This window comes from Caloenas nicobarica, chromosome 3, assembly GCF_036013445.1.
Source record: "Caloenas nicobarica isolate bCalNic1 chromosome 3, bCalNic1.hap1, whole genome shotgun sequence".
NCBI lineage: Eukaryota > Metazoa > Chordata > Aves > Columbiformes > Columbidae > Caloenas > Caloenas nicobarica.
The window spans coordinates 10,895,946-10,923,093 of record NC_088247.1 but is presented as its reverse complement, the minus strand read 5'-3'; the positions used below and the strand labels follow the sequence as shown (position 1 = coordinate 10,923,093).

Genomic DNA, 27,148 nt, shown 5'->3' with positions numbered 1-27,148 from the left:
ATACCTTTTAAAAACCACTAAGTTTACTTTGAAATTAAAGCCTCTTAGTTCTTTACAGCCAGAAAAAAAAAATCAAATTTTTTTTTAACTATCATTTCTAGTTTCCGTTGACAAGCATTACTTCCAGAAAAGAGCCGACAGCAACACGATACTACCAGACAAAAAGAAAAGAGAAACCCAACATTCTGCAGGTGGAGCAGCATGCAGAGTGACACCCTACAGTCACTTCTCCTCCAGGAACAGCCTTCAAAAGAACAAAAAGTTTCACACCTGAAATTTCCTCATCTAGTTTATTTAATATATGAAGGTCAAGTTGTGTAGTACCACTATTTAATGCCAGGAGAGGGCAGCAGAGCCCGTTTAAAAGGAACTCTTGCAGGCTCCTTTCCTCTGTAGCGTCTCTAGTGCTCCACTGGTTTTATGCTCAGTTCTGTGCCAGAAACCAGCAGGTAGTTTTGATCATATGTTCAAACACTGCATGGCTCTAATTAGCATGGCTCTAATTAGCATCCACTGTCATGGAACTGCACATGTGAATCAGGAATTGTTTCTGCTTTTCTTTCCTACTTATTTTTTTAAACTGAGCCTTCATGCAAGTATGAATTAAATGTGACAATTTATCGAGCAAAAACATGGTAGCTTCCAACAAACATAGTATATATGTGCAGCAGAACTGCACGTATACATTTCACACTTAGGATTGTCAAGCCTTTCTTCAGTCTAATTTGGGAACCGTCCCTTTTTAAGACTTGTAAGACAACTGTGCTGCAACTGGGAGACTCCTGTCCAGCCTGTGAAACTACTTCAGACGATCACATTGAGCAGGATGATAACACAGGGAGGCTGAACACATATCCACTGTGCCTAGAAGAACCTGTCATACTTCAACAGCACACAAAGCATAACCTTGTAAAACCCTGGATGCTATTATAAAAATCAGTAATTTAATAGGTAATTAGCTTTTTTTTTCTTATGTAACCTTTCATTACAGCAGCAGTGCTATAGCTTAGTGGCAACTTGGCAGATTTGAAAAATAGTAACCCTCCCCCACAAATAAAAGCAAATTGTCACAGGTACTTGTTATATGCAGATATACTCTTGTATAAAATGGGCTATTTTCCTAAATATTGCATTCATTACTTTCTCAGTCCAAAACCACCAAAGTGTTAGTGTGGACATTAGGGACACCTGGTCTCTTCCCCAAAAATTTTGTGTGAACAGCTTAGAAATGGAAACTGAAACCTGAATTCTAGTTACTCAAATACTCCTGGTTATCCTACCACATCCCCATGCTCTTCAAGAATTCAGGACACTTGTTTTACAGATACTGACTCCAAATGAGAAAGGTAACAGCTTAGGTCTTACAAATTATTTGGGGAACATGCCCTACTGAATAAAGTATCTAGTCTAAACATTTCTGCAAACACTGAAATTTTAAGATCTATCAGGCATCAGTAGAGTCACACCGCTACAAACCCATGGGGAATAAAGCGTGCAGTTCATTCTTCAGATAATCTCTTCGCTACCACTTCTGATCTGGTAAAGCAAAGATCTCCAATGCAATGAATAATATTAAGTTGTTTTACAGTTTAATTAAATCTAAAATCCCTGTGGCTACTCCATAGGGAAGAAGAGGCACAGATGTATAAGGAGATATAGACTATCTAAAATAGCCTTACTAAGCTTCAAGGACACAAATCATGTTAAATCACTCACTCCTTAGCATGGATAGCATATTTAAGGTAAAGGAGAACATAAAAAAAAAACCACCTAGATCTAGGCGCATTTATTTTGATAGCATTAGTCTGTTAGTACTTATTACCAAAGTATTTCTTCAATCGTTTCTAAGCAAGACATAAACCAGATCTACTGCACAGTAACTGTTTAAATTAGTCAGCAACATTATTTTCTAGTAAAGTACCTGCTAGTATATAAGCACTTCTAACTTGATTTTAACAAAGTATTTGTTCATGTGTAAAAAAGCAGCTTCATCTCATCCTCAGCTAAAAACTTCCTGTTCATATGGAAAACAAAATTATATATATATGTACACATGTATGCATATGTATATATTTTTAAATGAATCAATGCAAGTGGCCATTACGCCTGGTTTACCGAAGCCCTACAGAGTACATACCCAGCAGAGGCAATGCAAAGCTCCCCACGCACTCTTGCCAAAAGGCCTTTACTCTTAACCCAGAATGAGAGTTTCTGAAGATAAAACATCAATCTAAACTACTAACAAGCTTGGTTTGCAAAGCACAGAAAAGAATTACCTTCAAGAGCCCAGACTGAAAAAATCCTACTCTACACTGACCCCTTAAAATGCTAAAATCTACCATCAAACAGAATAAGCACTACCAATCTAAAAGGATTTTCCAAAACATAGGAAAAATACTTCCTCTGGCAGTTTTTTGTCCCTGGGAGTGAAAGGGTAGTTCAAATTCATGACCTTACTGCTCCAGCTGATGACAGTAAAGCAGCAGTTACAGACAACTGACAAATCCCTTCAAATACAGGAAAACTGACACTAGAACAAAGTAATTAGCACATTCCTATTTTAGGATGTTGGACAAGAGTTGGTGAGAAGAGAGAAAAAACAGTAAAATATCACAAATTCCTTGTAAAAGGGAAACTGGTCTTTTAAGCTACAAATGGCAGCGGTGTCTGACAAAGGGGTTATAAAACCATGCACCCTTTCCCAGGATTGTGCTCGGGGATTCTGATGGCCAAAACAGGAGCAACCAAGTTTGATGCCCATTTGAAAGCAGGAGTTAAACTTAGCTGAACCTGTTGGTGTAAGGAGGCAGGACCACAAGTTTTGAAGGTGGAGGGAGAGCTGCATTTGACAGGCATTATCAGAACACCAATGGAAACTGCATGCAGACATGAACTTAAAATGTTGTTCTACTCTGAAAAGTGACAAGATAATCATACCCTGCTGAAAATATACTCCCTGATTGATTTCCAATGTTAACTTCTCACTTGGTGAGAAAGCTTTGCCTTTTTTTTAATAAGTGAGAACAAAACAAATGCTTCCAAGAGTGGCTGATGGACACACCAGAATAAATTTAACAGAAAAAAACAATTAACTGCACAAATAGCCTTCAACTTTTTGTGATGGTGCACCTCAGAGGTAACTGCACAAAGAAATTACACAGTGTTGAGTGCAAGAAATGCTAAAAAAAAATACTGCATTTTTGCGAAAGCGAAAATCCAGAAGACCTCAATTTCCACATTTCAGATTGATTTGTTAAGGTAGCAAAGTTTACTCGTAATCGAGGTTCACCAGGACACATGGAAGCCACCAAGGTTGTGTCAATTTTCAGAGTATAACTGTACATTCTGGCCTTTACACACTGATCTAGTACATGATTTTAACAAACTTATGCTTAGTTCACACTGCCAAACAGTCCAAAGTGGATTAAGATCAGTATTTAACAATTTCTGTTGATGGAGGTAATCCTCTATACTGATCACAACTTACTTTCTCAGAACTGGAAAGTCTTTTATATAACATTTATCAAATGTGAAACAGCACAAAACTTTAAATGTTCTGAATTTCGATAATGCCTTCCAAAATTTGGTTTAAGTATAGTTTTCAGCAATATGAAAACTATTGTGAGAATACTTTGAAAAGAAAGAAAGAAAAAGATTTCCATGATAACCCCATTGTCAGATGTTCAGAACTTTCTCAAAAGCCTCCATTTGGGCTGAAACTTTCCATGCTTGGTCTCAGCCCAAAGGTGCACTTTGTAGACCTGAAAAAGGAAAAAAGGTAAGTAAAAAAAAATAAAATGTGCTGAAATATCCCCTCGCCCAGTTTTACTTTGGGTATTCAGCACTTAACCATGAAGGGGATACTGAACTGTAAATGTAATATATTTAATTTACTTTCAACCTTGTTATACAAACCACTCACACATTTCTCACTTAAAGTGCATTTTAGCAGGCACTTTTAAACTTTTTCCAGTTTTATTTGCACTAACAGAAGTACAGGGGATTAGGTTGCCTATTACATGCACAAAACTGTGCAAAGAATAGTTAGTGAAGCAACAGGCAACTCAATCTTGAAATTAGATCCAGTTTCACTGCATGATTTTAGCATCCAAATTGAATGACCACAATTTTTTGCAGCAACAAAAGAGAAAGTTTATCAAGTAACCTCAGGTTAGAGGCATTCTCTTCTAAATATACCGTAGGCTATGGTGGGGTTTCTTTAGATTTTGTTTTCAATTTTAAATTTTTGTCATGTAACTGGCTTAAAACTTTTCTAGAAAATTAGTATCATCATTCCTTGAATATATCTGATAACAGAGAGCCACCACTGACAAAGCCTTTGCTATTTCTTTCACAAGTGCATTTTCTTTTTTTCCACCAGCCTGGTGATAAACTGTTGTCTTCCTGGCCCATGACGTAGTAGGCTCACTGATTCAAAAATCACCTTTCAGTACATTTTACATTGAGATCTTTGCTCACTTTTCTACATTATCCTGTTAAGGGGCAGTTGTGAAAATCACTTCACTGTTAAATACAATATAATCTTAGAATGTCCTTAAAGTGGTAGTACACTTAAGTAGAAACAAAAATAATGCACCTTTGCTTGTCATACTGTGGAAACACAATACAAAAAGGACCAATGAGTCTTACTGGGCTCTCTATCGGGCATCTGCAAGGGAAGAAAAATCAGTTGCTGGCCCGATATGCAAAAAGCTGCTGAGTGCCCTCCACTGTCAAATCTCTGAGCACCCGAGCATGGAACGGCCCCGCTTCGTTACGAAAATGTTTAACAGCAAAGGTAACGTGACATCTCTTACGCAACATATATTTTACACATAGAAATACATACACACATACAAACAAAAAGTGGCTTTTTTTTGTTGTTTTTTTGTTTTTGATTTTTTTTTTTTTTACCTAAATGCAAACTGGATGAGGATCCATGTGATGAAAGTGATGGCGGTGGCGTAAGTGAATGTCCTGGCGTTTGGCTTGGCAGAGGCATGCCTATTGGACTTGGAGAGGAGGAAAATCCCAGACTATTGTAAAAAGGCTGCCCTATGGGTGCTAGGCTGCTACTAGATCTTTTGTACAAGTCAGAGCTAGTAGATAGAGAATCTCTCCTTGTGGCACTACTACTTGCAGAACTGCCAACTGAAGAAGAAATAAAAAGACCCTAATTACACAGTGTCAACTGAATAAAACCTATCCCCAACTACAGCTGGGCAATAACAGATGTGATCACAATATTTACAGCAATCGTTATGACAAAGACAATTACTGTGATAACCACACATGCTCTTAAGTAAATCTAAGTGGGTGTAAACATATCACTGATAAGTAATTTCACCAATGCCTGTGTCTTTCAACATTTCATTCTAGACTTCTCACAGTAATATTGCAGTACTCTGTTTTAATCACCTGGCTTCAGGCTTTGGGACAAATATGGAATTTATGAATTAGATTACACTGTCGCTTTATAGAATAAATGATTCTAAAAATACTTCCACTGAACTCTTTGATAATTTTTTTCCACCCTAAATTATTAGTCAGACAGCGTTACATGATTTCAGGAAAAAGGCTAGAGACAATTGGTTGTTGTTGTTTAAGGGTTCAGAAAATAATCTATGTTGCTGTTCAGCTGTTTCTGAACTTCCTCATGTTTGTGAACCCCTCACCTGTAGGAAAAAAAAAAAATCACTAAAAATTCCCTACAAGAATTATGGTTCTCAAAGAAGTATTTTGAAAAGATATACAGAAGGAACAGGCTAAGAAGAAGATGAGAAGCGCAACAGAAATATAAAATTAAGGTGAGAAACTGAAAAAGTAATTTTACTGCTACCAGTATTTCTGAAAGTCAAATTAGACTGGAAGCTTTGGATAAGAGTGTTTTAGTGAAGGACTGGTTATCCTGCACAGCATCACTCAGCAGGACCGTGAACAGTCTAGGATAACAATAGAACAATAAAGAGCTTTTAGAAATGTTAAATTCTAGTATCTGTTGCATACTAGTGAAACATCGAACTAGAGTGTCTATTTTAAACACTGGGACATTATTATACTCATAAGCAAAACCAAGATTGAGAATATTTTGGTAACAAAGATGCTTCTTAAGCTGAATTTGGAAAATTGTTCTTCAACTTAAAAAGGAAAAGGTCAACATTTATTTATAATTCCATAATCTTTACCTTTGGAGGCACCTCCCTACTACAGCTGGCAGCATGGCCCAATATGAAGGGTGTCTGACACTTGCCATTTTAAGACACTAATTGGTTTCCTCCTAACATTAGTAACTTGGCGAATACTTTACATGGCAGGTACCTGCTTGGACCAAATATTTCAAAGAAGTTCTGCCCAAACAATACTGCCATTTTAGAAAAACAGGTGAAAAAAGATGCTTTATCCCTAGTAAAAGAATCCAGCTATGTATTATTGGAGAAGTTAATGCTTTAATGTACTCAGACTAATGTGCCAGCAACAGGAGACCTTTATTCTCACACTCCATTGGATTGAGCTAAAAATCTTAGCAAAATCACATATCATACAGTTTCAGCACAGATCTGCTACAGACTCATGGCTGAAAACTTAAAACTCCTGCCCATCTATGGCACATCTGAGGTGGCTGATAAAGGTTTTCCCTGAAATTGAACTTCTGGGCTCCCGTGTGCTATGCCAAAAAAGAGCCTCTGAAACTGCTGTCCGATATCCCACCTTGTGTTTGGAAGGCCCATCAGGCAGTGTGGAAATGAAGTTTTCCACTTCAAATGCAGAGGAGGCAAAGGCCAAACACAAGAAACAGACCAGAGGAGAGAAAGAGAGAGAAAAAAGGAAAAAAAGGAAAAAAAATAGAAAAAAAAACCCAGAACCAGGAGCAGAGAAGGGTCAGACAAAGGAGCCAACAAGGAGACCGCAAGAAAACTGGCAAGCACTTTAGAAACCAGTGGGACTGAGGATGAAAAGAAAGCAGTTCTGAAGACAAGTCAAGCTGTAGAAGGTGTATGTGACTGTGGGGCAAAATGGCTGGAATAGCGAGCTGATGATGGGAACATCGCACAGTGCAAGCAGAAACAGAAAAGTGTTTGGGAGGAGGAGGGGAAGAGGGAGGGAAATGCTGCCTGGACACTGGGAAGAAAGACATACTAGAGGAGAAGCCAGAAGGAAGAGATACTGGACTAGCTAGGCAAGGAGATTAAGAAATCAGAAGAGCAAATTAAGGCAACAGTTGAAAGAAATCTCAAGATTTGAGACTAGTTCTACAGGTTCTGGCTCAGCTGGTGAACCATGTGAATGTCAATACAATGCTACATGATGGATTGTTATTTTCCAAACTGTGAAAAAAGCGAAGCAAACTTCACCTTTCTTTCCAGGTTTCTTACTCAGCTAAATTACTGCAGCTTAACAAGCTACCATGAACCAAGCTGAGCTGCATTTTCACACATACACAAGCAAAGCTCACAAAAACCAGGAGATAATTTGGATTTGTGTAGTGCTCTTCACCACTGTGTAAGCTAATACAATGACTTTACACTTGGTCCCAGCATCTAGAAAGCTGCCGCACTTGATCTAATTCTTCAGCTACCTGTTAAGCTGCAGTAACTTGTCATGTACCTGAACCTTTAAAATGGAGTATGAATAACTTTATAATAAAAGAACAGAGATTGTAAAGTGCATACAGCCATCTAGACTGTATGCTTGCCTATTCCTGCATTTACTTTGTTGTTCACTTGTTCAGCTAGAACATGCTCACCTTTGCATTTTTCGCAGAGCTATTTTTTTTTTTTTCCCTGCAACAACTGAAAACATAAAGGCAAGATCTGTATTGACATCTGTCGATCTTCATGGCTGCATTTTAACTGAAATTCAACCTTTACAACATGCTGAGTGGAGTTACAAAGCAGCTAGAACTTAGATAAAAAATTAAACTTGTTTTTAATTTGCCTCAACATGCATAAACACCCATTTACATAAGTACTTATCTGTGTAATTCAATTCATACATACATACAGCTCAGGAACTATTTAAAAATATTCAGGAAGCATTTTTAAACCAGCTATTATGGCAAGTAGTACTTATACTTGGCAGAAGGGCACTTTCAATATACATTTATTCCAATAATACTACTAAAAATATTTCAGGTTTAGATAGCACCTTTCATCAGCACTTCTCAAACTGCAAAAGGAAAGGATTCCTACGTCCCTGTGGAAACTCCCATGCTAATTAAATCATCCAGGATACTGCTGCAAGATTTCAGTGTACACTGTGCTAAAGGCTTTGGAACTGATCTTTCCTACAAGAAAAAGGTTTCATCTCCTGTGCCAGAAAAAACTACACTGATTCTTCTGAAGTAGACACACAACTGAAATTTTTATTCTATGGAGGTCCTTGTGAGAATGCTGGATAAAGACTTTTATGACTTAAAACTATTCTATCTAGAGACTTAAAACGGGTGCAATGCATTAAGTACATAGGATCACTATCTATCAATGAAATGAAACTGTACCTAGAGTGAGACACAGCTGCTAAGAATTCACTGAAATCCTACAAGTAGCTCAGGACAAATTATATCACAAAATACAATACTTGGATAGCACAATTACTTTGTAAATAATATCTACCTGCTGTGGTATTATGGAAAATTAAGAAAGCCTACATGACTGAGTAGCCCCTACATTTTTTTTTTTTTTAAATTAAAGATGATATGTTTAGAGCCTCCTAGTGTACTCTTTAAAATCAGATATTGGAGAGGATCAGTGTAAAACTTCATTCTGGATTTTCTAGCACTAGTTTTGTTACGTTAAATAACCTGTCAGATTATTTTACGAAAAACAACACTGAGAAAAATCTCTGTGTTGGTATGCAGTATATTTGATGTCACTATCCACTTCCACTTAATTACCAAATAACAGGTATCATCTTTTGACACTGAAGGGTGTGTTTTTCCTTCCAATTTCCTTCTGGTTTTCCATATACTAAGCTATCTTGTAATAGTCTTCACTGTTTACATTTCTTTCAACATATTTTTTTAAATTAGTTTGCATGGGGCATTTGATTTCAAAAACAACACTGTTAAGCGTACAGAAGTTTCCCCAAATTTCTAACGATCTGCAAGATACGTAAGATTATAAACAAGCTCCACTGACTTAATTAAAATAATAATTAGCAGCAATTCAGTGCTGTAACTTAAGAGATTAATAGCCAAAGGAAATATTCTTTAGAAAAGATATTTCATTTGCCTTACTAATAGGGAATCTGAAATATAAGAAAACCTACCTTGCATGTTTAAAAACTGTGCAAATAAGAAATTTCTGCAATAGTGCAGAAATATAATGACAACACTGATTTTTTTTTCCTGATTTATTTTTAAAGAATGCAACAGTTTGATAATGTCTGTTGAAATAGTTTAAGGCCTCAGCTTGCACAGAACTGTTTAGACTTAACTGCATCTAAGAGTAAACCTACTAGAGTTAACAAGGACTATTCTTGGGGTATTAAGTTTTCCTGTTTTATAAATCCTATTAAAATGTTTTGAAAACAGACACTTTAATATTAGCTCCAATTTAGAAAATTATATGCTATTTACTTTTTTAAATTTAGGAATTTTCCTGACACGAAAATTACACCAAAAGAACGCAGATCTCAAACATCACCAATTGTTGTTTTAAACACAGAATGAAGACTTCCTAGAAAATTAAAAAAGCTTACTAAAAACTATAAACTTCTGGGGCAGGGTACAGTGCTCACTATGGAAAAGTATTTTGGAGATATCTATGACTACAGGATATTCTTCAAAAATCCATCTTGTATACAGAGCCCAAATGAATTTAAAAAAAACCTCTTTTTCTTCCCCTATAATTTATTCTTAACTCAACCTATTTTTGCATTCTTTTTATGTATGCGGATATAATATGACTGGATACAGATACATTTTTTTTTGCTTAACACAAGAATCTCACAGAATTTCCTCACTATATGAACAACCTACCTGATGAGCCAAATCCACCAAGTGCAGAGCCGATAGCTGCTCCTAAAGAGCTGCTACTTCCAAAGCCAAGAGATGAGCTTCCTGGTTGGCCAGGGCCATGGGAAAAAAGGGAACTGCTCTGGGAGTTACTGGTCAAAGAGTTACTGCCATAAAATGAATTGGATTGGAGGCTACTATTTGTTTGCTGTTGCTGTTGTTGTGGCTGGGCACCAAGTGGCCGAAAAAGACCGTTCGTGGCTCCCGCGAGATTGTTTGCTGTTCCTCCAGCTGAAGCAGCTGCAGCTGTAAGACACATGTTTTCAATCACAATTAACTCTCTCAAACATTTCTGACTGAAAACGGACTATTCAGATCTAAATCATGTTTTCTCAAAGCCTTCTTAAACAAGCAGAAATTCCCATATTAAAGAACTGAGAGACTTCATAGTATTACACAGTCTTAATTACCCAAGGGAAAAAAAATGAAGACAGTATAGGTTGTAAGCTAGTCAAGGCTGCAGAATTGTTGCTGTAATTGAGGGAATTTTCAGTGTAAACATATCAGACATTACTGTTTACTGAACTGTACTTTTATATCCAAAGCTGCAAGAGCAGAGTTGCAGCTAAGAGTCATGAAAAGACATCTTCAGCTACTAATGTCAGAAGAAAGTTCTGCACAGATAAAGAAGCTTAGATTAACTGAAAATCTAATTTACTGAACACATTAATTTAATCCAGTATTTCAGATTTTAATTTAACAAATGCAATAAATACAATGGTCCAGTAAAGTAGTACCAGATCCTATCACTGATAAAAAGAGAAAAAGAAAACTAGAGGTTTTTGATACTACTAATTCTCCTCTTCTGCTGTCCATTCCACAGTTTTTTCCTTGCCACAATTTTCAGGACAAAATACTTTAGGAGAAAGGCACAGCAAGGCCCCAGAGCACTCCATCTTCTGACAGGCTGAAGCAATGAACTGATGCTTCCTAGAGGACATCATTTAGGGGACTGATGAGAAGTGCATGTAATATGCATGGGGAGAGGAACGGGGAAAATGTTCATATCTGACAAGCAACATTAGCAGAAACATGCCTGTGTATGTATGGGGAAAGGACTGTAAATTTGAATTACAAAAGGAAAACTACTTCTCCGAGAAACAGCAGCGTCTCTCAGAGAAAGGGAGGTGACAGTAAGAAAGAGAGCATGTATGGTATATCCTTCACAACTACAGAACTTCACAGATGCGTACAAAACACAGCAACAATATCAAATACTGATCAACAAAATCACCGTTAAGGTTCAGTACAAAGTGGAAGAAACGTCCATGCAGGACCAATCACTTACCTGCTTGTGCTGCTGCAGAACTGATGATAACAGGGGTTGAGGCCACCAATCTGACTGGTGCTCCAAGGCCAGTTCTTGCTCCAGGGCCTACTACTAAGGCACCAGTCTGATCATAATAGGCAGTGGGAGCTAGTACTTGATAGCCTACACAACACAGAACACAAGAATTAGTAGTACAGATAGTCTTATAAAGTCCTTTCTTCTCTCTTTGAAATTTTCTGGCAACAAACTACAAAGGGGAAAACGGGATTTCTGCCATATTGCCTTAGAACATGAACTGGACATAAAAAACCCCCCAACAGTGAACATAATAAAACCGTGTGACAAAATCTTATTTAGGAACGTTCTACATTATTTTTCAAAACTAGAACCGACAGCTAAATTTAATATTCTGAAGTTGAATTTTATTTTCGAGGTTAACAAATTGAGTTTCTAACACCATAGTGAAAAGGTACAGGAACAACACAACTGGCCGCATTTGGATCACTATTGAATCAATTTCATTAGCAATTGAAAATATTCTGCATTTCCCTTGTACTCCTTTGTACATGGAAACGGCACTGAAGTCTGTACAATTAAAGGGCTGAACTAAATGTAAGTTTGACAATTCCATACATTTAACTAGCCACACTTAAAAGTCCATCTACAAAAACACATTAGGAAAGGAATGCTCTGTGGGCAGGAATACCTTGGATCAGTCAGTTTCACCGAAAAAAAGACTGTAATCCAAGTATAATTTCATTCAGTTGAGAGTTGGAACTGGTGGAGAAAAAGGAGAAAAGCAAGCAGTAGGATGGAAAACAGGTTACAAGATACAAATGAAGGAAAACAAAAGAGAAAAAAGGGCAAAACAAAAAACCCCTTTATTTAGGACAAGAACATGATAATTAATTTTAAAGCTCTGACACTTTAAGAACGGGAATAAAAATCCCTAAAAAAATGTAAGATGAGCTAGGATAATCTAAGAAAGGATGCTGACAATGAAAACAACACCATCTGATTTTTAGCTCAATTACTCTTATAAAGCATTAAAATTCAAGAGAATTTCAATATTCCTCTCATGTCTAAATATACAAATACTATTAAGAAAAAAAGTCAAGATTGCAAAAATCACACATCTGCTTTTGTACATGGAACAACCAAGATTTTCCATTCTATTTTAAGTCATAGTCCATGTACGTTCAGAACCAGGTCTAGCAGAATTGTCTCTGAAATAGATTTGGACCTGAACATAAATACCTGGGCCTCTAATTCTAGGTGAGCGCCTCAATCCCCAGGCTTCCGAGTTATATTTTCTCCTACACCTGTGTAATCTCTTCTGCCTAGATGCCTTGCTCCAAAAACAGAGCTGGAAACACCATCTGCCGACTGGCCTGGTGGTTACAGTTCTCTGCAGGGATGCTGGACACAGGTCCAAATTCTCTCACACTAAGAAACTCTGAAGATATGAAAGAGACTCACTCACTGAAAAGGAGAGAAGTGATGAAAACCCAGATCTTTAGGTTCAATTCATGGCTCTGGAGATAAACGCACTGTAGTGGTTATGAAAACCTGTCATCACCATCATTCCAAACCTGTTCTCATTGCTCACAACTTGTTTTGCATTGCAGGTGCATCTACCTTCTTCTTTCCCACCAACAGCACAGGGTGACAGTTGTCCCCCACAGAATGTCTGGAAGTTTGGCTAGTTAAAACCAACCAAAACAGGTTCTGACAAAGGAATTGGCTAGGAAGCCTTCACTAGAGATGCCACTGCTTCTACCACCTACAGCACCAAGATACAATGAAGGCTACATTCCCAAGGCAGGGCAAGGCGACAGTGACTGCTGTCTGTTGGACTGTAGCTCTGTAGACAACACAGCATAGAATATTAAAACATCAGTGACACAGTAGGAAAGCTTTTCATAATACCACATACATTCCTGCAAACATTAGTGACATTTAATTACAAGTAGCTACATCATTTCTGCTTTTACTCATATAACGTTCAATTGATAACACCTTGTTGGTCCTGCCTTTTGTTACTGCTGTATCATACAAACCTGCTTTTTCAGAACATTTGGCTAATATTTACTAGTACTTACTCTGTCCACCTATTCAAATGTTCAAACCCACAGATAATGCTATAGCTGTATGAAAGAGGACTGATCATATATTTACACCCATGTGCTGATCTGAAACTAATATACAGCATTTTATACAACTTCAGGCCCACAATGTAAATAAGCCTATTTTCCAACGCAAAATACTTGGGGGAAACAAACAAACAAGCCTACATAGTATTGCATCTTACCCAGTATTGTATAAATCAAACTTACTGGGATTAATACTAATGCAGGTTAATATATTAATTTTAGCTTTTCTAATATAATTGACTAGTATGACTGCTGAATTAAAAAATGGAAGCAACTTGCACTTGCTCTTTTTCATTACAAAATGCCCAATTTCTCTTGATATTTCCTTGCCACTATCCTATATGTGATGCCACCACAAACAGGTCATTCAAAATTAGTAATAATAATGTAGGTCATTAGCACTGAGATACCATCACAGAAGGTTCAAGCTATTAATGAGAACTGATGGGTGCTTCTATGTTCCTCATCTCTGAAATTAATATATCTGACCTGGAATAGGAGACCTCTCAGCTTTCTACACAAATCTACTTAAAACAAAGCAACATAGGACTATTTGTGAAATTGCTGAGACCTCGCTAAGTGCATCTGCAGCCTCAAAGGTATAAAATTATTTGCTTTGACATCAAAAATACAATTTCAGAGACATCATCTCAGATCAGGGTAAATAACCAAAGAACGGCTCTCATAGCAAAACTTGTGTTTTACAATCACCCCACCCCAGAAAAAGAGATAAAGACGAAGATAAAAGCTACTTCCCAGCCTCCTCTCTTGTCAAAGATGGCACCATGGCAGATCATCTCCTTTATAATTCCTTCTCTCTTCCTGTTTCAGTTTTTATTACCTCTCTGTCACATCGTCACCTCCTTGCGACTGGGCAATTTCCCCTCCAAATTAACAACTATCTAAGCTCATTTTAGTGCCTTCACATTCAAGCTTCCTGTGGTCTTCCACCGCAATGAAAAAACTAAAGCGTGCTCTTTGCTTCCTAATCAGTTCCTAATCACACCTTTTATTTTAGAATTCAGCTGCTTTATCTACACTTTCTGTCCCCAGATCAGCAGGGAATATGTAAGTGAAAAATCTGGTTTAGCGCTACTCTGCTTTGCTGAATGGTTTGTAAATGTCTCCAAAACCACAGACTCTGAAAACTTTCTGGATTCTTTTCACACCAACTTTAAATGTTCTTAAAGAATGAGAGGAAATATGTTCTCTTGGCTCGTGCAGCCCATTCTTAGTGTTGGGTTGATCCATCCAGTAATTTCTTCAGTGTCTTCCACTGGATACTTCACACACTCTTCTCACATTTTTCTATGTAATACCACAAAACTCTGCCCAGATCTCCTACTCCCTTCCCTCTATGCAACTTCCCTTGCTGATGACACCCAAATGTATATCAGTTTGGCACTTCTCTCTACTCAATTTAAGTCAACAGATGTGACACTTCTTACTGCCAACTCAATTATCTTCCCCTTTTAACACCGCCATCCTGACACCTCCCCTCCCTCTCCACACAGGAACATTAACCTGAAATTCACTGTAGAGGCCACTCTTCCTACGTAGAAAATCTACAGCTTCTCCTTCCTCAGCATCCCCAAGATCAAATTATTTTCCTCTGCATACAGACTTGAAAAATTATTCAGCATTAATCTTGCATCTTTCCTTAAATGCTGCAGTCTTCACTTCAGCCTCCCAAGCTCACCAAAACCTGAACCGCTATAACCTTCCATTTGTTGTGACAAATATGCGCTTGTCCTCTCACGAATCAAACCGAGAACTCACCATCCTAACAGCAAGTGATTTACACTTTCTATAACCATTGTAAGTTTGCCAATACTGTAACTCCCTGTACGTCTGCCACAATTAGACTTCTATTTCATGCTACTTGGAGGCACGGAATGAACGACCCATTGCAATGTCACACTTCAAATCCCTCGATTAGGTAATAAAAAAATGCAACTGAGACAGAAATTGTTGATTTCAATGTTTTACACATTTGTCAGACAATTCAATTTGCGCGCCCACCTGCATGCTAGATGCACCAAGTCACTGCTAAGAGCTTCATTTGCATAAATTCAATAAAACTAAGTTGCACCTGATCTCACCAATGCAGTCAATGAAGCCTCGTGGAGGGATTTGGCTGAGCCACCCCTGGACACCCATTTTCTGGCAATCTGGGTAGCTCTGCAGCCTCTGGGCAGCAACCGCAGCAGGGACATCTCCACAGAGCACAGGGCTCCTCACACAACTGAGGCCACACACAGTTTCCTGAATTTCAGTGACTAAACGGAGCCCAGCTGTTGTTCTGTGATAAGGACTGGTTTTATTTGTAAAAATAACATATACTGACCATCTTATGATGAAATTGGGAGCACCCTCTGACTTTGTGTTGCACATTTATTCAGTCGGAAACTGTCTGGTTTTTAGAAAGCCTTTTTTACTGAAATACTTGCTAAATTGTGACTGGAAGAATTTAAAATGCAGTTGCACATCAGTGCAAAATATATTTCACTTTTGCTGGTTTTGAAAAAGAACTGGAATTTTTCTGAAAAGAGACTTAATAAAAACATTATATGAAAAGTAACCTGAATTTCAGATGCTTTCTCTTCAGAGTTAAGATGAGATACATACCTTAAGTGCTACATGAATACATCTCCCTAAATAATTCATTCTGAAATACTTGAAATACCAAATCTGAAAACAAAAGCAACCCCGTAGTTGGGATATTTCATGAATTTCATCTAACATGAAGGCCGTATAAGGAGAAAGCAGCTGAAACAAGTATGGATGAGCTGAATAACATACTCTCATTTATCAGCTCACAGTGAAGACAAACAACAAATATTCTCTCTATAAAGAATATTCAAAAGCTTGAAACTCAACTTGGACTTAGGTGTTTTATGAGGAAGTGTAAGTCCATTGAAACAAGAATTCCATGCATTTTCCACTTGTTTATTACATTATATGTGTTGTTCTGTGGTTTCTACCTGGGATTCACTTAATCACATTTTAGTATCTAGATGTAATTTAGTGATGCTGACTCAATTTTGCAGTAGGCGAACAGAAAAGGACAGTTCTGGAACAAAATCCACTTTATCCTAAATCAGGTAACTAAAATAGTTGATGAAACAAGACTAAAAGTTCCTACTTCACTAGCTATAAAAGGAGCCTTAAGTATTTACCTCAAATACAGACATCTAAATCAGTATCATGATTCCCATCTAAACAGCTTGTATTCATATTTATATTCATATAAATTATATTATATCATTAAATTATATTATATCATTATATTTATATTATGTATTCATATTCATATATTTCATCATTTTATGTCCTTCTTCACCTAAAAAGAGGTATCACCAGTGTTCCCTGTGACTCACTACAAAACCAGCTTATGATGACTGAGAAAATAAATGTTCTTTTTGTTTACATTTTGAGCCCCATTCCCTGTAAAGTGTGGTCAGTAAAGCCGAAAGTCAGTTGTACACAAATCCTATTACAGAACAGTCTGAAATATGTTCACATTTATTATAAAGTTTTTTGCTGGCCATCCAGGTGTGCACCAGATGAGACAAAGAAGCAACTTACAAGGGAAACTGAGTAAAAAGGTTCCTGGCCCTTGCAGAAAATCTCTTGGGGTTTGTGGAGGAGGAAAAAAGGCTTCAAGTCCAGTCTTCACAGGACAGGCTCTTACATGACTGAGTTTATGTATTCAATCACCTAGTACTACTTTCAATCATCCATTTGGAGAGGGGGCACTTTTGTGGGTTTTAAGAGTTAGCTTTGAATTATTTAAACTAGATAATTTTATTTTTGAAAATAACGCCCCTTTTACATCTTCCTTTAAGTCACAAATTTGGGCTAGGTCAAGGTCTCAGATCTGACTCAAGTTAATTATCACAGGCTTTTTACAAGGCACGGACCGCTTCACAGTCTTAAAGCTCCGTGGCCAAACCAAGAACCAACAACTGACTATAAACAAACACACACAAAAAGGTATAGCTAAGCCTTTGAGGCTTTTGTGAAGAAGCTTATAGCATCTCAGATACGCCTCACTGTTTGCAGGCCTTCTCCCCTGCTTTGGTGAGATGCAGAGACACCATCTGACAGGTGCTGTGACAGCACACTTCGCTGATTCCTCATTTTAGGTGAAAGAGAAAGATGCTAAAGGCTGAAGATACTACTGCATGAGAAGAAATAAAAATGGCAGTTATAAAACAAACAAGAGAAACACAAGAACCAGTCTGTTCTGCACCTAGAGATGTAAAATCTGATCATGGGAGGCAAAATGCACAATGCAGTCCCAGAGCATCCAGCAACAAACTAACTCTGACTTTGTAGGTTGTGAGGCATTTCAAAGTAGTGCTGACAGAGGAGAGAACCTAGACAAGTCAAAGGGGAGGGGAAGGAGACCTCATGGCAGCCACAGCTTCCTCACAAGGGGAGGAGGAGGGGCAGGTGCTGAGCTCTTCTCTCTGGTGACCAGTGACAGAACCCGAGGGAACGGCAGGAAGATGTGCCAGGGGAGGGTCAGGTTGGACATGAGGAAAAGGTTCTTCCCCCAGAGGGTGCTGGACACTGGAACAGGCTCCCCAGGGAGGTGTCACAGCCCCAAGCCTGACAGTGTTCAAGGAGAAACTGGACAATGCCCTCAGACACATGGTGTGAACTGTGGGGTTGTCCTGTGCAGGGACAGGAGTTGGATCCTTGTGGGTCCTTCCAACTCAGGACATTCTATGATTCTATGAAATGCCTTTGCAGTTACCATCAACATTATCTATGTAAAATCTTAACTTTCGCACTGAAGAATGGCCAAGTACACTTAAATCATTCTTGCTCAGAAAATTGTACTAAACACTTAAAAGTGATGCTGAACTCCAAGCTAACCATTGTGCATTTATGACATGTGTACTGAGACTCAGAATAACCATTCCCTGGATAAGTCATCAGAAGCCACACATACTAGAAGGATATGAGGGTCCAAAACTTTCAAGTGCTTCTATTTCAAGCATGTTGTGATCTTCAGGGACGATTAAGCAGTAATTTTCTCTTAAATTTCCTCATTTTGGATTCTGAATTTTAGATTGTATTATTATGTACTACAAGTAAAAAATACATTAGAAAGACAAATACTTCCTATTGCATCAGAGTACCCATTCAGACAACTCCTGACTTTAAGACAGCATGTAGTTGCTTCACCGTACATGAAACTATCCTGCAAAAAAAATCTACGATACCAGTTGTGCACACATTTGTAACAAGAAAACACACACAAAATGCTCCACATGAAAAATGCTAGAGGAATTTCTTGTACTCTGAGAATCCCGTGCCAGTATTTTATTTGAACTGAACAATATAAAACTACATAAAACTCAATTTTAAGCAGCTTATCATAAACATAGCAGTTAATCTGGTATCTAATAACATCAGTATTTTAACTTCCAGTGATTCTCCTAATCCGCTGATAACATACATACCTGGCATGCCTGTAGCAAGACCCTGACCAAAAGCTAAAGCTGGATTTGCTGCAGCAGCTGCCGCGAGTGACTCCGCCTGCTGCCCCTGCTGCCCCTGGTTGGGAGTGAGTGGGCGCTGAGTCGCTCCAGCTCGCAGAACCTGGAAAAGACCAATACGACATTCCTTAAAAAGAAAGCAGGCAAGCCCATTGTATGCTATAAAAGGTCTAAAACAGTTGCTTTGCATATTTGATGCCACTTAGCTCTGAATTTCATTTTGAGAATATGCCACCTTATTGGTTTCAAGGGTATATCTGTGTATATATATACACACACAGAGAACAAGAGGCATAAACTATTTTGCTTATGAATGTGACAATAAAATATCTGCCCTGCTCTGGACAGCAGAATTCATGTACGTTCCATCAGTGGTAATAAGTATAAAGTAAGGAAGAAAATCTGTGAGAGCGATACATTTATGATCTGCATTATTTATTAACTGAACACCTGTACTTCCCTGATAAATGCATTTCTTTACATTATCTTCAGGCAATCGAATGATGCACGCCTGAATACTTTAGAACTTGTAGTAACTCCTCTAAATAATTTACACTACACTGCCAATAGTGCTGTAAGAAAATGCACTCACTAAGTTAAGAATTCACATAAAACTCCATCACCATGTAACACAGGCTTATTTTATTATGTTATGACAGTATATCTCTGGGAATCTGATTGAAAAGCAATCTAAATTCTTGCAACCACTCTATTCCTCTTGGTTGAAATAATCTTTTCCAGGTCCAAAATAAAACAGAAATACAATTTACAATATATCCCCACAAAATATCTTCCACGTGATTTTGCGTAAGTTGGATATTAATTTTATAAAGAAAGAAAAATAAAAACATTGGAGAAATTATATACATTCACTTATCAGTGCAGCTCACTGATAACAATCAGCAGGAGGACTGAACATTAAAAAAAAACAAACCACAAAACAAAAAACCAAAACCAACCCCACCAAAAAAAAACCCCACAAACACAAAACAATCATTCAAGCATAAGATCATGATAAGATCTGGGTTTTGTCTTTGCGGAAAAAGGCCATTTGTTTATACTGAAAGATCATATGATGGTTCTACAAACGTATCCAGGGTAACAATAGAAAATTAGCTGCTTTTTTTTTTTAAAGTTACTTAAAAAAAATGGAAATGTCAATGAGTTCTTGTGACAATGGCTTACACGTGATTTACTAAGGCAAAAATAACACATAGCACATAGTAATGTTGCAATAGTTATTCTGTCACAGAAAAATATATGGGGTGATCCTTCTTCCCCATGAAGCAACAAAACTACCGAAAACACCTTTATTTCCTTACTTTTTAAAGAGACAAAGAAAAATTCTAACGTTTCATTTGCCAGCTAATTAATAAAAACGCAGATTATTTTTTCCCAAGGAAAAAAAAAATCCTCCTAAAATTGTTAAACATCTCTTTTCATCTCCTTATGCTAGCTTTCTAAATGAGCTTTTAACTTCACGTTTTTTTAATAACTCTACAGACAACATTACCTAGACATAAACATAAAAGCAAAGTAACTTGGATTTTAAAAATTATTTTAAATATTTTTTATTTTAAAAATTTGGACTGCAAAATAAGACAAATATTTAGCATGCAGTAAATGAACCTTTAAAACTATGATCAGTAATGTAAGAAAACTGAGAATTTTTACTATTCATTTATTATTTGATACAACACAACATCTGAATTACGTCAAGTTTTCTAGAAGCTGATCCTTATATACTGCAAATGTTAAGGTAAGGCTTTAAATGCACATCTTTTAATGAAGAACATACCGGTTGCTGTCCCTGTTGTGCCTGTGAAGCCGCTTGCTGATTTGCTGTGGTATTTGCTGCTGCAGCTTGCTGCTGAAATAAATTGGCTGGATACACCCCCCATGGAACACCATAATACTGAGGCGGAACCACAGCAGGGCCTAAAACCAGAAACAATGATTATTCCATTTATTGAGGCTAGTTAAAGTAATTGTTTATATTGTTCATAGCATCCCTCATTGATCTAACCTCTAAATGTCAAAATAGACATCAGTATTAAAGAGAAATTAATGCCCATATTAGCCAGTGATGCATGGACACACATGGGTTAATTTAAAGGATTCACATCAAATTATACCTTCTCTATGAAAAAAAAAAATACCCTTATGAGGCTCAGGTGACAATGAAAAAAAACTTAGAGCAATCAAAGCTTGTATACATCAAAGAACACTCAAAATCAGTTTCCAAGGTTAGAAAAACAGATCGTTTTAGAACGCCACAGAATGAACCAAATTCATCCTCCTGACAGTGATATACTGAAACCTTGATCACGTGTTATTCCTCCTTTCTGTGTGCTTCCTTTGCTTATAAACACAACTACTGCCTCTTGCCTCCCCTGCGTACTACGTCACACTCTTCAGAGTGGGCTCGCTTACCTCTTCTAGTCTATTGATAAAGAAAACACAGAAGGATGAGCTCTCTGCATCATTTTATTCTACACATAATGCATTATGTATATGTATATTTTGGTTCTTTTTACTGTCTTTCCTGTAAAACCACCAACTGAAAATATAGGATTTTTTTTTCAAAATGTTATGCTCCAGTCAGAGCATCAGCTGGGACTTGAATACTCAGTGTTTCACAGCGACATCTATGAACATTTTAAGATATTTTCCTGGGCTTGGGGTTTATCTGTTGTCTGGGCCTTTTAGCATGCTGAAGAGCATCTTTATTCTCATGCCCGCTGGGAATGAGAAAACCTGGAATCAGAACATTAATGCAACCAAGTGAAAACATACAAGGAAAGGCTAGTTGTCTTGTCTTTCAAAAATAATACATACTACTGATGTGAGATGAAACCTTATTAAGGATAAACATTTTTAGAACAGAACAAATCTAATTGTTGCATATGAATGTCCAGTGGAAAGAAACACTCAGAATCTACACGTAACAGAAACTGAATCCCTTTATATTTTAGTGAAATTTTTCAAAACAGCAATATTAATTTTCCTACAAGTCCTTCCTTCCTAGAAATACATTTACAGAGAATTAGCAGAATGGATTTCAGCTTTTTTCTGACTTCATTCAGTAAAATTATCAAGATAGACACCAGAAAGTGTTTGGTTACCTGCCAGGGTAGCTGCTGCAGCTAATCCAGCTGCGGTGTACGGGTCAGTACCTGGAGGAGCAGCACTGATAATGTATGGGTTTGGCACAAAAGCAGCTGGAGCCAAGCCTGCTGAGAATACGCCCGCTACAGTAACAAACAGAGTTTAATTATAGCTAAGATACTTAGCAAGCATCATCACATTCAAACCAACCAAATCACAAAGCGTTATCTGTTGAAATCAGAACTGCTTGTACTTTGGAAGTTTCTAGGAGCAGGTACGCCGCTACAGAAATCAACACCAGTCCTTTCTTGCTAATCCCAAGGCATAACAGCTTTGTTTTGCTGGATCTACAGACTCCAAAGAAAGTTCTCTCACACGTACGCACCTACCCTTACATAGAAGGGATTATTCAAAGTGGAATTTACCTTGCCCAACTTTAACTAAGTCACATTAGTCTTTGCAACTGAATCTGTATCAGACAAATCTTGAGCGAATCAGCCAGATAGAATGAATCATCTGCTAGATACAAATCTCTTTTCACTGACAATAGGAAAAAAATCTAACCAGATAGTTTAAATAACAATATCTGGCTTTTAAACAGCCAGTTATTGCATGCTATCTTACTTTCAAGAATCTAAATTTAAGGATTGTAATGCAAGTAGACAACTGAAGAAACTCAGAGTCATCGAAGCATCGTTACCCAGGGTTTCCCCCGCCAGTCAGGTTCATGGACTTACTCCAACACTGAGGCAGTAACTCATCCAGCAAACACAGAACATCAAACTACATTTCTCTTTCAAAACAGGAGGCTTCTTGCTAAGTTTCTATTAACATGCATATCCAAAGGTGTTGCATTTCAAAGGGGCAAGATTCAGCTGACTGCTCAGTCACTCTGTACAAAGTAGGGGCTTCTCTACAATCCAGAAGCCAAAGACAGGCAGAAGACAGGATCTGTGGACTCACAAACATCTCAATCTGCCATGCTCCCAGTGTCTTAGTCAGCTACATAACACTAAAGAGCTGCCACTTTTAAACTCCAGTTTAAGCTGCCGATTCCTGTCTGAACAGACCTCACAATCCAGCTTAACAAGACGGTGGGAAAACTTAACTGTCACCATATCGCAGGAGAACATGGACACATCCCTTTGGAGATGCTGCTTCCTGCTTCTGACCCTGACAACTCTTCTTGCCTCGCAGAGGAAGGAGATAGATGCAAACAGCTCAATAGCCTCGTGGTGGAGAGTGGCAAGGGCAGGAATCTTTAAACCTGTCCTACAGTGTCAGTACCTGAGGAGCTCACTTCCTTAAATAATTGATTCCATGTGCTTTCCAACCTCCCTCATCCCAAACATGAAACTGTTGCCAGCAAAATACAGCTTCCTTGTTGAGTAGCCAGCACACCAAGAACTTTATGCATTTAATTCATTCACTGAATTACTTTAAAGGGACAGAAAAAAATGCTTCCTAAAGAATAATTCTATCACAAAGAAAGGTACCCACAAGAATAAAGGGCTATCTGTTCAAAAGGTGCCATTAACAACAATAAATTAATCAACATAAAATTTTGTTTTCAAAATCATACTATACAATGGATTTTAACTGGATTATCAAAAATACTAAACTGCAACAGAACAACACAATTGCATATTTTTGTTATTATAGTAAATAAAGCTACTTGTAGCAGAAAAGCTTTTTAATGTTTTCCCCCATAGAATTCAACTATTGTGCTACAAAAGCAAAAATAGCTTTTATTTCTTTGTACACAACAGTTCAAAATACGCAAAAATTTGCACAACAGAAAACTTTCTCTAGGGACAGGACAGTCTTATGCAGTCATTCTGGGTAGTTTTCAGAAGAACCACTAAAATGGGCCAACTGATCAGTATCTGTTTGAATTAGAATACTGTGGGTAAAACTAGAAAGGATTCCAACAAAGTAACACACTCACTCTTGCCAGGGGTGCCTGTTTTACTTTGCAAAAACCTCACCTATGTGTGGCTGCTGAGCTGCAGCCAGCGCGTATTGCTGCTGCTGGGCTGCTGTTAACTGTTGAACAGTCAGAGCATTAGTCCTCTGGAAAAGCTATTGGAAAAGAAAAAAAGATGCATTTCAAAGTCAGGGCTATGATATACTGGGATTTACTTACCAAAAAAAAAAAAAAAAAGATTTTAAAGCAAGCTTCTATCCTAGTAAGTTACTAAACTGGAAGATTATGCGTCAATATGCTTCTAGATTAAATACACATTTATTTGCCTTTGAGCAAGTCACAGACAAAATTAAATGCATTATATGCTGAAATGACTGATTATCAAAGAGGATAATGCACAACTTAAAGCACCAATCTGGCATGTTTTCAAGTCCAGTACTGACCTGCTGCTGAGAATTGTAGTCAAAAAGTCCTACAGTAGCTCCTGAAGAGTCCATTTGTACCTGATTGCCAGGATAGTCAAACTGCAGAGAATCAAGACCAACTTGTTCCATGGCATCTAGATTCTGATTTTCTGGATTTGAAAATTCTTCTACCAGAGGCTTGTGGGCGGCAGGATTGGGCAGCGGACCTAATCCTTCTGTGGTGCTGGGATTGGGGCCCAAGCGTTCAGCTACTTCTGTTGGGGAGGCTTGTCGACTTCCAGGGGTACGACTGTTTAGAAATAATTCAAGATAGACTCTTCAGTCTTAAATAAAGCTGCCCATGGACAGAGTACAGCATTTCTATTTTAAAAGGATCTCTGAACTCAAGACACTTTACAAAAGGAAGTGACAGACCAATTTTAACCAGCATGTATTGACGGCTCAAGATAAACGACATCTTTCATTTCAAAGCACAATTTTATTTTTTAAACTTCTTCAAATCACTGTGAGAAAAACTAATCTTTGAGGCTGTTTTGAGTGAAATAGAGTGAACCGCGGCCAGCTGTAACTTTTGCTATGTCTGTTACATTTTGGGAGCTTCAGGAATTATTACGACTTGTATTGATTAGAAATTTTAAAAAGAGAAAGTAAAAAGGAAATGGCTAAGTGCATCTCATGTCAAAGGAGAGAAAGAGACAATAAAACTTCAACTGGAAAAGACAAACATACAATATAGCAAGTATCTTTCGTATTTCAAAAGCAAACAATACTTTTTTTACCTTAAATAAAATGAATAACTGCCTTATTTAGCATTTGACTAAAACATTTCATTTCCTACACAACTCATTTAGTAGACTGCACTACACCAGATAATTGGTATGGGGGAAAAAAGTGTTCCTAATATAAACTCATCTCAATTTCCCTAAGAATAAATACAGCTGCTCGTTCCAGAAGAAAAATCTTTAGGATGAAGCAAAACGTATGCCTGTGATTTCTGTTGACAGTAAGACAGAAATATGGAGCTGGAAATAATTTACTGCACCGAACCCCTGAGAGTTGTTTCCAAACATGAAGGGCTGGTGGCAATTGAGATGTAGAAAGCTACCCTGACACATCTCCAGGTTTACTAGTGGTTAAATTCCCATCAGAGGGGATGAAAATTTAGCCAAAGCCATTGACAGAGCACAGACGGCAATTCAACTAACCCGTCACTAGGTGTTTACTTCAGGGGTAAAAGCCAAATTGTTCTCTCATCTCCACCAGCTGAACTGACTACAGCTCCACTGACTACAGGGGAATTTCTGTGCACCTACAAACACTTACAGGGAAACGCCCAAAGTAAGATGTCAAGGGATTCACATCCTAAGCATATTCCCAACCCTATATTTGGTTTGATCTACGGTACCTTAATTTGGAGCAGCAGCCCACCTTGTTTGTCAGGCCATATTATTTAGACTACAAAGTCTAAAGACTACCAAGACTACTAAGTCAACTACTAGGAAGGAGTTGTGTGAGAGAATCTATGATCCTTTAACACTATTATTGTGCTGGCAGAACTCCATAATTATATATTGTTTCTCATGAAACATACAACTTCCAGTTAAGTTTGCTTTATTTGTGAAAACTGGGCTCAAATACAAAATACCACCTTGCAGCCTTAGTACTACCTGTTCTCCTCCCTCTTCAGGGCTCTAAAGCTGAAGTATCTTATCTGTTTCTCACTGAAGCACAAGATAAGTGCTGGCAGATTTCTTTGCATTAATGTATTTGCTGATACCGACTCTAAAGACTGTACAGCTATACAGTCTTTCAGTGAGATTATTCAACAATACTGTATGAACAACTACTGTGGACAAAACACTTCAAAGATAAAGCAGTTAAACTAGGGTTTTTTTTAACGTAACAACCAACTGCATGACAATCGTCTATAATATGTTGGCTACCATCTAAGGATCCTAGCTATCAACCATGTCTTGTTCAACATACGAAACCTCAGTTTGAGCCATTTAATATTCCTTATTCTTCCCGAGTGACATACAGTACCAATAAAGTGAAGAACAAAAGGAGAAAAGGCAGTTATTTCAGTACATATTTTAGTTTTTAAAAAGATGTAAGTACAATAAAAATACAAGGAGGAGGACAGGACAAAGTTTCTTTGTTAATAATTTGTTTATCTAATAGAGGTTGCTCCATATATTGGTGATGTTCTGTTGCTATAGTTAAAGTTGTGTCAATGCTTCAATTACAAACCTCTGTTCGAAGGGCTTTATGCCACCACTTTATACAGTCCATTTAAATTAAATGGCTTTATTTTTTTGAGAGGTTTACTGGCTTTGGATGCTTTTTTGCACTTGAATATTTTTTTGTAATTTCTCTCTTTAAATAATACAAAAGGTAATTTGCAAGCAACTATTTCAAAACTGAAATAGATACTGGTAAAGAAAAGCAGGACAAAATTTATTCTGCATTTTCTACACATAATATTGAAGGTAAACTTGTTTATTGTGCATATTGCAGCATGCATCCGAAAGAAGCTAATCTGAGCTCTCTAATATGCCTGATATTATATTCTTTTCAATAATACATCTTGAAAACTTGAAGAATCCCTCCTTAGCCTCCGGAAAATATATTTTTTTAAAGGGTAGGAAATACTTACGTATGGGATTCAAACATCCATTTTAATATTCTGTTCAATTATGAACTAATGAAACCACAACTATTTGGTCATATTCATCAC

At 37.5% G+C, this 27,148-nt stretch overlaps 1 protein-coding gene across 6 annotated transcripts in view; it reads right to left on the bottom strand.

Moving 5' to 3' along the window:
- The window catches only part of PUM2 (pumilio RNA binding family member 2), a 77,889-nt gene that overhangs the window by 12,619 nt on the left and 38,122 nt on the right, over nt 1-27,148 (bottom strand). For 4 of the 6 annotated variants that reach the window (XR_010605917.1, XM_065630956.1, XM_065630952.1 and 1 more), the window contains exons 6-13: nt 24,430-24,700; nt 24,048-24,141; nt 22,077-22,202; nt 20,750-20,889; nt 18,916-19,054; nt 11,304-11,447; nt 9,980-10,261; nt 4,915-5,151 (exon numbers count right to left, since the gene is read on the bottom strand). Coding sequence is in view for 5 of the 6 variants with exons in the window: in XM_065630956.1 (XP_065487028.1) it covers nt 4,915-5,151; nt 9,980-10,261; nt 11,304-11,447; nt 18,916-19,054; nt 20,750-20,889; nt 22,077-22,202; nt 24,048-24,141; nt 24,430-24,700 (1,433 nt within the window). In the remaining variant the exon portion in view is untranslated. The remainder of the gene's footprint in view (nt 1-4,914; nt 5,152-9,979; nt 10,262-11,303; nt 11,448-18,915; nt 19,055-20,749; nt 20,890-22,076; nt 22,203-24,047; nt 24,142-24,429; nt 24,701-27,148) is intronic. The other 2 variants (XM_065630954.1, XM_065630955.1) reach the window with 1 other exon arrangement.